Source organism: Peromyscus eremicus, chromosome 20 (genome assembly GCF_949786415.1).
Source record: "Peromyscus eremicus chromosome 20, PerEre_H2_v1, whole genome shotgun sequence".
NCBI lineage: Eukaryota > Metazoa > Chordata > Mammalia > Rodentia > Cricetidae > Peromyscus > Peromyscus eremicus.
Genome location: NC_081436.1, coordinates 64,729,780 through 64,742,001, shown reverse-complemented (window position 1 = coordinate 64,742,001; position 12,222 = coordinate 64,729,780). Strand labels below are relative to the sequence as shown.

The following is a 12,222-nucleotide window of genomic DNA, read 5'->3' as shown; positions in this document are numbered from 1 at the left end:
ACGGGTCAGTTAATCCTCAGTGAGGCCAAACCGTCATTCCGAGCTAATGTTCCTAGTGCCGTTCACGGCCTCCACTGGCCATAGGCTGCCCTAGTTGATGCAGGCACACATGCATGTGCTGGCCCAGGCCGCAGCCACGCCTACAGAGCCTCACGGGTCTTCCCAACTGCATCCCCCCATAAGTGGGCAGTGGCCAGCCCCGAGTGAGCACTTCCCAGAAGCTGCTCCACTACCCCGCCTCCTTTCTCCCTACCCCAAGTGTATACTCAACTTTTCATGAGAAAGAGTGTTCTCTCTACTGTCCAGTCACCGCCCTCTGGCCTTTTTTTTTGGGGGGGGGCTTTTCTTGATATCCAGTCTGCATTGGTACCCCTGTTCTTGATCATCCTTTCGTGTTTTGCCTGCTCTGCCTCCTAAGTCATGTGTTTCTCAGCCCACAGCACAGTGTGTTACTGGGTTTGTGTTGCAGATGTGAGTGCCCCTCAGCATACAGATTTGTCAGAATAGCTGGTTCCTTTGTGGGGAGCCCTGCAGGCCCAAGTGCATCTCAGGTGCTTCTGTCCTTTGCCCAGTTTGTGAAGTATTTAGGACACAGGCTGTGTGTGTGTGTGTGCGTGTGTGTGCGTGTGTGTGTGTGTGCGTGTGTGTCCCGTAAAAACAGGAGCAGCCACTTCTGGGTGTGGTGTCGGAGCCTTGCTGCCTTGTAGCTCCACAGTTGCTGTCAGTCCGGTTGGACCTTGACAGCTGTCTGTCGTCTGCTCGCCTGTGAGCCAAGCCAGTCAATCGCACGGTATGGAGGAAGGGGGTCTGGTTCTTGCAGCGTGCCCTGCAGCGTGCCCTGCAGCGTGTCCAGGTCTTGTTGGCAGTGTCTCGGAGTGGGAGGAGGCCGGCAGCAGCCGTAGCACCTGGTGTGTCTGGGCATCCCCTGAACGTAACTGCTTCTTGAGGCTAACCTGCAGAAGCGTCTGAGCAGGGCGCTCTTACACGTCATCGCTGTGCCTTGTGACAGGAGATGAGCTCTGCCCCGTTCCAACAGGAGCGCTTGCTGTCCACTAGCAGCTCTGGCCACACTTCTGGCCGAGCCCCCATTCCTCCAGCCCCTCGTTAATGACGTTACTGCGGCTTCTGACTTCCCGTGGAGTCGAAACAATCCAGACAACTGTCTCAGTGGGCCAGCTTAACTTCCTCACTGGGGAATGTGGCCATTTATACCTCCTGAGTCACTATCAAGTGGGTACCGGGTCCCACTCCTGGGTGAGGTAATGGCTGCAATCTATGGGAGTTACAAAGGAAAAGATAAACATAGTGACATATGTTAAGTCAGAGAGGGGTGGAAGTGGTGTGTGTGTGAGCAGGGAGAGTGGGGTGTGGCAGAAACTGGAGGGGTTTTAGTAATGGTGTTCCTCCAGGACCCTGTGGGACAGGCACACTTTATACCATGTATGGATATTTACTACTTGAAGTCTAAATGGATCTACAATAGAAAATACACAGCATGATTTTGTATGTTATTCTGTCTTCCCACACAGTGAATAACCTTGAGCAGTCCTGTTTCGTGCTTGAAATGTAAGCACAGAGCTGTTACCTGCCGTCAGTCAACACTCACTCTTTAGTTCCTCTCCAGCTTCTACAGGTTCATGCCAAGCAGAGTGTTAAGTACTTTATTTATAGGCCTTTGGTCTTCAGATCTTTGTTTTAGAGATAAAACCGGAGAGTACATAATCTGCTCAAGGATATGCTGATAAAAATGTGACTTGTGGTTACCGTCCTCACCATCCCTGAGGTCAGTACGGTTTCTATAGTGACCTAGGGCCTGCCCTCACGTGTGCACATACCCGGGAGAACTGTTGCCATCCCTTATTCCTTTACACGTACACCATCCAGCTCTGCAGGCATGTGTAGAAAGTGGAAGGAAAAGCAGAGGCCCCAGAAATCCCCCCGCAGGTGCTGCTTGAAGGTCTCACAGCCTCTCCTTAAATGGACCCACTTAGTGAGAAGCTGACGTGAGTACTGGTCACAGGAAGGGCTTAACTGCATGTGTGTTCAGTTACAGCCTCGCTTTGCGGTCAGGGACCGTACGGCAACTTTAAACGCTGACCCTGGGCTCTTCTTTCCAGGTGCTTCTGCCTCCGTACGATGATGCCAGTGCTGTGACTGGCACTGCCAAGGAGCCACCGCCACCTTATGTGTCTGCCTGAACCAGATGGAGGATCGAGGAGCAGCAGATTGAGTCGAGAGCTGCCTGGACGATCCTTCTGTGATGTCACTTCCGTGATGAGCTCTTTGAGCCTGTGTGTTGTTACCACGTTTTACAATGTAGATGTTAAGTTGAAGACTCTGTTTGAAACATATGCTGTAGCTAGAGCACCAGAGTAGCTGTAGATTTTGGTGGGGCTGGGGTGTAATGAGCTCTGTTAGTCTTTCCCAGAACTGTAGATGGCCTTTCCAGAGGCTGGTTTGTAGCTGCCTGGCCCCAAGCTGGGCACTCAGTCACACTGTTTCTCTCCATTCCTTCTGACTCTTTTGAAAGTATAAAATGAGTTAGATAATACTTAAACTATTCCAGTTATAGAACAAACCCTAATACAAATATTAATTACTCTAATACATATGCGATATAGGAATTTCCCTGCTGTCCCCAAATTCAGTGATATTCAGAGTTTGCTGGTCAAGGATTTACTTTGTGCTAAATAAAGACTGGGGAGTAATGCCAGTGGGAGCAGGAACCTGCTGCCCAGGGTCTGTTGTCCTGGGCTGGCTGGCTTGGCACTGAAGCACCCACTTGGCCCCAGCAACTCTCTTGCCGTATCAAGTAGAACTGCCCATGTGTGTTGGTCTAGAAGTATGGAAAAGGGTTTCGCCCTCTCTCCTTGCAAGATGCATCCTGCTTGGGTTTTTAAGTATGTCTAATCATCTATTAAAATGTCAAGTGGTCTTCAGAAAGGTGAGGAAGATCGTTCCCATGTGGAATGCTGTAAACTGAATTGGAAACGATGTTTATGTCTCTGAAAGCGAGCGGCTCTCCTGCGTGTTTCAATGCTGAGTGTGCTGTACATGAAGGTTTGGCAATTAAAGTTTGTCTGCATCCAAGCAAACGACCTTGGCTCTGATGGTTGTTTAGCCGCTTTCTCTGCCCTCAAGGCTGCACAGATGCATACAACTCAGCCATTTTACACAGATTTGCCTTTAATACTTAAATGCTGATGAAATCACATTGGTTGGACTAAGACGAGTGAGGGACCCATAACACCCAGCATTCAATGTCACTAACTGTTCTTGCATTTTGGGTATCTAGCAGTGGTGTGTGTGTGTGTGTGTGTGTGTGTGTGTGTGTGTGATATCTTTGTGTCCATAGTACTCGAAACTCACCCTTTTTTTAGAGATGGGGTTTTCCTTTCTAAAAGCTTGGCAGGGAGCTTGCTGTGTGGCCTGGGTAGGTTGGCCTCCAACTCATGATCTTTTTGCCTTTACTTCCCTAATGCTGTGGTCACTGGCACGTTCCACCACACTTGGTCACCAAGCACTTTCAATAAGCAGTTGCAATATTACTGTGTTCCAAGATGGGATGTTGGTGCTAATTTTCAACTTGACAGGATTTAGAAACTGGAAGAAGGGCCTTTGGGCATGCTGTGGGGTCTATCCTGATTACGTTGATTGAAGTGGGTGGGACCATTCTCTGAGCAGCAGACCCTGGGCCCCGTACAAATAGATTGAGTTGAACATCAGCATAGATTACTTTCTTCTGACTGGACATAATTTGACCAGTTTTCTCAGTTTCCTGCTGCCTTTTTTGCCAGAGGCCATAGAATATACAGCAGATGACAACTAATATTCAACAGGTCGACCCACCAGATGAAAAACTCTCTGATGGCGAGCCCCATTAGGCAGAGACTGTGGGGTCACTGGCTGTGGATACCATTTGTTTCTGTGTAATTTTTCTCATGTGCTGCCACAATTCCTCCCTAAAAAAAGAACAGCTGTGGGGTTCTTTCCACAGCCCATTGGTGGTGTGTTTTGTATTTTTGGGGCACATATATCTGTGGATGGTCAGGAAGATGTTTTTTTCTTAAGCTGTATAATTTTGATAAATAGAAATAATACTAGGATATTTTTCATAGCTCAGACTGACAGGAAAATAACAGTATTCTCAGCTACAAAGACAGCTTTTTACACATTTAGCTTATTTAAGACCTCACAGCAAATTCAAAGCAGACTAGTTGCCCCTGCAAATGAATGCACAAGGACAAATTACTTAATTCCAAGGTCAGGCAGCAAAGCAACTTCAGAAGACATAACTCCCTGCAGCAATTGACTCTGACTACTCAAGGTTCAGCCAACTAACTGTTTATTGTTTAGGTCCTGAATTTCGTCACTCAGAATCGCTGAGCTACATGCCTCTCACCCTCACTTTACAGGGAGTCTGGCTGACAGCCAAGCATTGCCATAGTCACTCACTGGCTGGTCAATGTGACATCTCAAGTCTGAGAGAGGCCTATATCTAGTAGTTACTGAATCACATGGAGGCTGCATCAGGAAACCACAGCTGTATGTCTAATAATTTTTGCAAATGACACATGGTCAAATGGAGAGGCACACCTGCCTTTGGAGTGTATGTGGGGCTGTTGAAAGGAATATAGACTGATATCCAGTGACAGGAAGAGGCCGTTCCTAGATGGCTCTCTGTTCTGTGATCACTGCTTGGGAATCCTTCAGCTTTTTCATCTTCACCTTCAAGTCTTTAATTAAGGTCTCAACTTCAAACTCAGCCTCTCAAAGTTCACAAATGGGACTGTGCTTGTAGCAGCCCATGCAGGAGGGAATTTCAGGCCCGTGCTAGGCTACAGGGAAGGAGTACTTTAACCCATTTGTTGAGTGGTGGTTTGTCCACTTCAGAAACAGCTTTCAATAGAACCAGCTGCTCAGACTGCCGGAGGGCAGGCAGGGAGAGGCTTAGGCCAATGGGTCTCATCTCCTGTTCTTTCTCCCTCAAACACTGCAGCACCTCCCCAGAGGTGTCCACACCCACGCCTTGCCCTCACCTGCAGTCCTCAAGAAGACAAACACTAACACTCACCTTTCTTGTCTTTTATTTTTTAAGGAAAATGCTCTCTCCAGTATTTGTTTAGTTTTACTTAACCAAACCTCATCCCATTTCATTTGTCTGTCCACCTTAGTAACAATAGTCCTTAGTATAGACAGTCTTCAAGGCTGTTGCCATTAAAGTAACTTTCTCCGTGGAGAAATATGCTGCATATGAAATATGAAAAATGAAATACATTTGAGGGGGGAAGTCCTGCTGTGCAGACCAAGTTTCACAGTACAGGAAAGCTAATGAGACTGAAAACATTGCCTTTTTTTTTTTTTAAATGTGTTAATTTTTGGAGCCAGTGCGGAAGCTGACAGGTACTGCATTGTCATGCTGCAGGCCCCTAAGCAGGCCTAGGCTCTGGAGGGGAGAAGGCAGATGTTTTTGCCAAGGTCCTGAAGGAGCAGTTCTTGCAGAAGAACTGACAGCATAGGCGAAGCCATTTCAGGGCTCCCTGCCTCCAGCCCTAACAACAACCAAAAATAGTGCCTGTGTTGTGTGAAACGGGTCTTGGCAGCTCCTGTATGTGTGTTCTAAAGGGAGGGAAAAGGAGACATTGCAGGGATATCTCCACACCCATGGAATTCACTGAAAGTGTTTCTGCACAGTGGCCAAGTTCTCTGCTAAATGGCTCATGGTGTTTGGAAGCCAGCCAGATCACACCGGCCTCCCCAGCAGCCCGTGCCTGCTTCTGCAGACTAGAGCACCAAGGCAGGAGAGAAGCTGTCACTTAGCTGCCCCAAACATGCTACATCAGCGTGACGCTTTGAGCCCTCTAGACCCATTAGAGGACCCCAATCAGCAAGAGCAGCTGCTGCCTCAGGGCAAAGGGTTTGGCTTACAACAGCACAGAGGACTCACTTGCTTATCCATCCAGTATACCCATGTGTTTACAGGAAAGTCATCAGCAGTATAGTTTTTGTCCTAGCACAGGAATCTTACAGTCTAACAGACTGAGATCATCAGCTGCGGCAAGGTTTGCTTTGGCTCTTTGGTTTGGGGTTTTCCGTACATTATCATTTGGGCCTGTGGCAAGGCAACACACTCTGGCATGGCAGAACTCTTACCTCATGGTGAGGATGTGAGGAGAAAGAGGCTGGAGTCCCACTATCCCTTTCTGGGGCACCTGGTGACCAAAGACCTCCAGCCAGACACCAGCTGGAGTTTGTGTTCTTCAACATTATTTATTAAAAATCAAGTATCTTGGGCATCAGGGTGCATAGTATATTTGTGGATTTTGTTGCATTTGAAAATTTTATTATATGTGTAGCCGGAGAGATGGTGCAGAGGTTAAGAGCATGTACTGATCTTGCAGAGGATCTGAGTTCAAATCCTAGCACCCATGTCAGGCCACTCACAATTGCCTGTAACTCCAGCTCCGGGGGATCCTGCATCTCTGGCCTCCTCGTGGGTCCAAAATAATGTGCACATACCTCTGCACGTATGTGTGTGCACACATATACACACACACACAGACATGCATGACCATAGTTAAAAATTAAATCTTTAAAACACAGGTATGCTCGTGGAGATCAGAGAACAACTTTTGGGAATCAATTCTTTTGACCATTAGGGTCTAGGGGTTGGACTTGGGTGATGATGACAAGGACCTATACCTTCTGAGCTATCTTGTTGGCCCTGGGATTTAATAAAATTAAATAGAAAAGCCAATGACTCATTTGTTGGGTCTTACCTTTTGGAAGTCTTCGGAAGCACTGCTCCAGGAGGCATTTGTTCTGTGATATCCATAACATGCCCAGCGTCCCCCATCAAAGCACACAGTACATTCTGGTTATTGTTGCTTTTCGTGTCTGTGGTCCCCCAGTTGGGTGTGTGATGCTCATCCTTCTCTCTGTGCCCGGCACACATCTGGCAAATCGAAGGTCCTCAAAAAGTATTTACTAGAATGAGAATAAGCACATGAAAAAAATTAAAGCCAGCTGTAATCCCACCCCCAGTAATCAGCACAGATTCAGCGAGCTTGAATCCCACAGAGAAAAGTTCTCACAGAGGAGCCCGCTGTGAGGGGGTAATACATCCTATGGAGCATTCTAAGCGAAGGGTCCCTCAGGCAGACCCACCGAAGTCGCAGCTGAAGAAATGTCTGCCCAGTGTGTGTTGACCTCTAGAAGAGAATCAAAGGTTACAGGGAAAGAACATCAACCCAGTAACTAAAGGATTGATCTTTGAAGAAAGATCAAAGATTGCTAAGGTTAGAGCCTGGCTAATACTCTGCTTAAATCTGAGATCAAAAAACAAAACCCAACCTTACTATTCCTGTGATCATGCCTCTTTTGTCTGAAGTTCACTTGTGTGTCTCTGAAGGGAAAACTTCTAGATGAGCATTCTTTTTCTTCAGGACTTCCTTTTCCTGCCACTGTATTATTACAGCAGTAAGTGACCAAATCTAAACCCTGAGAGCTTAGGTGTTCAGGGGGGAGTTCTAAATAGAACATGCAGCACAGATACATGTTTACACACTTCCTGGCACTTCAGATTCAAAGTGAAGTCCCGTGAGACTGGGCTAAATAGTGTACTTTATGAATACCCCATAGGATTCCAAAAGGCGGGTGATGGGAATTTCTTTATGTCAAGTCCCTGTGTTCTTGTGCAGATGATGTAGGGTAGAGCATTTGCGTAGTTCACAAGGTCCTGAGTTCAATACCTAGCACTGTTTTGGATCATTGCTCTAGTATCCCGAACCCTTGCCAAACTCTCATATTCATCCTAACAGTTCTGTAATCTACCTTAGCATTTCTACGTAGCAGGCTCTCTGTAAATGGATCTGGATTTGCCTTTTGTTTTCTAGTAGAGGAGTGAGCGTCAGTGGTGAGAAAGTGTCTTGCTCCAGTCCTGGGAGGCTTCCAGTCTCCCAGTGTCAAACACCATGTTGGTCACAGTGTTTTGAGGACAACCTCTATTAGACTAAAGAAGTTCCTTCCTATTTCTCCTTTGTGGGGTGTTTGTTTCTTGGGGTGATGTATTTTGTTAGGTATGCTTTCTGCTTCTGTAGAGAAGATTGTGTGGGCTTTGTCCTTTAGCCTATGGGTATATTACATTATATTTAAACATTGTCCTGGCAAGCTTTCTGCCCCTGTGAAGCAGTGTTGCTTGGTACCTCCTCGCTAAGCCTGATCAGGAACGCTTGTAGAAGGTTTGCTGTAAGAAAAAACAAACAAACAAACACAAAAACTCAACTAACTGGGCTGGGGCTGGAGAGAGTTCAGCAGTTAAGAGCGCTGGCTGCTCTTACAGAAGACTGGAATTCTGTTGCATCCACGTGGTGGCTCAAAACCATCTAACTCCAGTTCCAGGAGGCCCAACACACCCTCTTCTGGTCTCTGAAAGTACCAGGTATGCATATGGTGTGTGTGTGTGTGTGTGTGTGTGTGTGTGTGTGTGTGTGTGTATCTATATATATATATGCAGGCAAAACACTCATGCACATGAAATAAATCTTTAAAAAAAAAAAAACAAAAAAACGCTTTCAACTGCTCCAGAATTTGGTTATTGCATCTTCTTCCATCGCTTCTCGGAGACTTCATTATCAATGAAATTGTTCATTTTACTGCACTGCAGATGTTTTCTCCATCTGGTGATGTATGTGTAGTTCTCAGCAGGCTATCACGTTATTCTTCCCGTTAACTATTTGTAGTGTTTCTTCTTCTGTTGGACTCTGGTGCTAACCATGTCACACTTGGCTTTCATGGGCAAACAGGATGTGGGGAAATCCTCACATCTGCTATTTTGTTATTCTCCAGTCTCTCCTTACTGAGCTCTGCCAGTGCTGGGGAGGGGGGTGTCTTATAGGACAGGTAGGTGGATGTACCCAAGTACCTCAAACCTGATTTTAGCACCAGGCAGCCAGTGCAGACTCAGTAATGTGTTTGAGAGAAGATAGGTGTGGACCACTTCATGCCAGTTCTTTGTAGGTTCTAGATGAAAAGACAGCAATCTGTTTCCAAGTGATGCTTCTATATATATGAGGTCCCATGCTTAAAGACTCCTCTGCACCCTTTTGTCTCATTCTATTCTTTGTCTCCACAAATACCACAAACTCCAGGTTAAAGCTGAGAAGTCCCCCCACGCCAAGCATAGCATAGGGCAAATTTTGTAAAGAAGTAAAAACCTTGCCTTCATCTTCAGGACTTGGGTGTTAGTTCAAGACTACATGAAAATATCTGAATCCATGGGAGCTGGAGAGATGGCTCAGAGCTTACGATTTCATGCTCTTCCTGCAGAGGACCAGAATTTGGTTTCCAGTACCCATGCTGTGGAGCTCACAGCTATCCATAGCTTCAGCTTCAAGGATCCAATGCCCTCTTCCGGCCTCCGGACACTGCACTCATACACAAACCCACACTCACATACATACATGTAGACATAATTAAAAATTAAAATTCAATCCTTAAAAAAAGCCCCAAAACACATTGGAATCCATAGGCTGGGCATATTCAGTTGGCAAAGTGCCTGCCTTGCAAGCATGAGGAACTGAATCAGAGCCTCAAAACCTATATCAACGACAACACCATCAACAACAACAACAAAAACCAGGCATGGGACATAAGCTTGTATTCCCAGCACTGGGGAAGCGGGAGACAGTGGATCCCTGGAGCTAGCAGGCTGGCCAGTCTAGACTACAGTGATATTTTATTTGTGCTGAAATGTGATTTTACTTGTATGCTAATAAATAAAGTTGCCTGGGGATCAGAACTAAGAGCAAGCCATTTAGCAGAAGTCTGGCGGTGGTGGCACACACCCTTAATCCAATCACATGGCAGGCAAAGTCTCTGTGTAGTCAAGGACACAGCCAAGCGGTGACCCTAACCTTTAATCCCAGTACCAACCATAGAGACCTGGAGGTCTGCATAGACAGGCAGTGACGAGGAAGTCATGTGGTTGGGTTTAGAACCAATAAGAAGGTAGAACAGAAAGGCAATAAAAAGGTCACACAGGAGAAGAGCTCGCTCTCAGGGGAAGAGACAGCAGCCAAAGGTGGTCTTGGGCTTTGCTAGTGCTCTGATCTCTTAGGCTTTAACTCTGTATTTGACTCTGCGTTTCTTATTTACTAAGACCGCTTAGAATTTCATCTACACTAACCTAAGCAGTGAGTTCCCGGTCAATGAGAGACTTTGCCTCAGTGAGTTCCAGTCAAGGAGAGACCCTGTCTCAGTGAGTTCCAGTCAATGAGAGACTTTGCCTCAGTGAGCTCCAGTCAAGGAGAGACCCTGTCTCAGTGAGCTCCAGTCAAGGAGAGACCCTGTCTCATTGAGCTCCAGTCAAGGAGAGACCCTGTCTCAGTGAGCTCCAGTCAAGGAGAGACCCTGCCTCAGTGAGCTCCAGTCAAGGAGAGACCCTGCCTCAGTGAGCTCCAGTCAAGGAGAGACCCTTTCTCAAACACCAAGGTAATCAGCACCTGAGGAATGACACCCAGGCCTGTTGTCTGGCCTCCACATGCATAACCACACACTAAACACCTCCCACCACACACACACACACACACACACACACACACACACACACACACACACGCCCCAAACAAAATCTGAATTCTCTTCAGAATGTGTTTTGTTTTCTTCAACAAGGTTCTCACTTGTTATGTTATTTTACCTTGACCCTATCATCTTGTCCTTCTAAAGTAGGTGGATGTGTTTATTCAGAAATCTTTCACACTGGGTGTGGTTGTACAGGACTTTAATCTCAGCCGAGGAAGAAGAAAGCAGATAGCTATGAGTTTGAGGCTAGTGAAGTTTACATAGTAAGTTCCAGGCCAGCAATATGGAGACACTATCTAAAAAAAAAAAAAAAAAAAAAAAAAAAAAAAAAAAAAAAAAAAAAAAGGAGGGGTGGGTGGAGAAACAGCTCAGCAATTAAGAGCACTGGCTGCTCTTGCAGAGGACCTGGGTTTGATTCCCAGCACCCACATGGTGGCTCACAAACACCCATAACTCCAGTCTCAGGGGATCTAAGGTCCTCTTCTGATCTTCAAGGGCACTAGACATGCATGTGGTGCACAAACAGACACACAGGATGCTAAGTTTCAAACCTGGGACAAGCAGCTGAGATATTTATTTAACATATCAAAGCAGACCTGGCCGCCAGGTTCTCCCAGCATCCCACACTTTACCCCAAACTCTCCAGCCCAGGGGTTGGGCCACCCTTCACCCAGAGGCTCTTCCCTGTATAATTCAGACATTTCCTTTTTGGACCTTTGGCCTCCGGGCTGCTACACCTGGCTCCCCACTCCCTCTTCTCCCTTCCCCGCCCCCTCTCCCCACATGGCCCAGCTCAACCTAGTCATGTCCACTCTGGATATCTGAATTTCCCAGGTATCCCTGCCTCTGACTCTGCTGTCCCACATATCTATAATAAACCTTCTCCTCCATCATACCTAGGAGCAGCCATGTCCTTTCTTTTTCTTTTTCTTTGTTTCATTCACAGGCAACATATACACACAAAAGTCTTTTTAAAAAGTGTGCATTTGAGGCCCTTCATAAGTTCGAGGCCTGTGTAAAATGACACGCCCCCTCCAATCCCAGTAGACCCTGTGCTGGTTTGCCTTCTGCTGCTGGGATAAAACACTGATCAAAAGCAACTTCAGGAGGAAAGGGTTTGTTTGACCTACATAACCTGGGTCACAGTCCACTGAGGGAAGCCAAGACCGGAACCTGGAGTAGGAACTGACGCAGGGACCATGCAGGAATGCTAATTACTAGATTTCTCCATGACTTGCTTCTTGTGTTTGTTTTTATTTTCTGAAATAGGGTCTCTCTGTGTAGCCCTGACTGTCCTGGAATTCACTCTGTGTAGACCTGACTGTCCTGGAACTTGCTCTTTGTAGACCTGGCTGGCCTTGAACTCAAAGACCCACCTGCCTCTGCCTCCCAAGTTTGGGACTAAAGGTGCACACCACTATGCCCCCTCAGCTTGCCTTTGCAAATACAACCCAGGACTACCTGCCCATGGGTGGCACCACCCACAGCAGGCTGGACCCTCCCAAATCAATCATTAATCACGAAAACTGCCCCTCACGGGTTTGCCCACAGGCCAGTCTGACGGAGGCATGTTCTTAATTCCTTCTTCCCAGATGACTCTAGCTTGTATTGAGTTGACAAAACACTAACCAGCAGAGACCC

General features: G+C 46.8%; 1 protein-coding gene across 1 annotated transcript in view; it reads left to right on the top strand.

Annotated features, from left to right (window-relative positions):
- Positions 1-3,095, top strand: part of Laptm4b (lysosomal protein transmembrane 4 beta) — a 60,281-nt gene extending 57,186 nt beyond the window's left edge. Inside the window, exon 7 of the mRNA XM_059247666.1 lies at positions 2,118-3,095. Within this exon, the coding sequence (XP_059103649.1) occupies positions 2,118-2,198 (81 nt within the window). The 3' untranslated portion in view covers positions 2,199-3,095. The remainder of the gene's footprint in view (positions 1-2,117) is intronic.
- Positions 3,096-12,222: the final 9,127 nt, after the last annotated feature.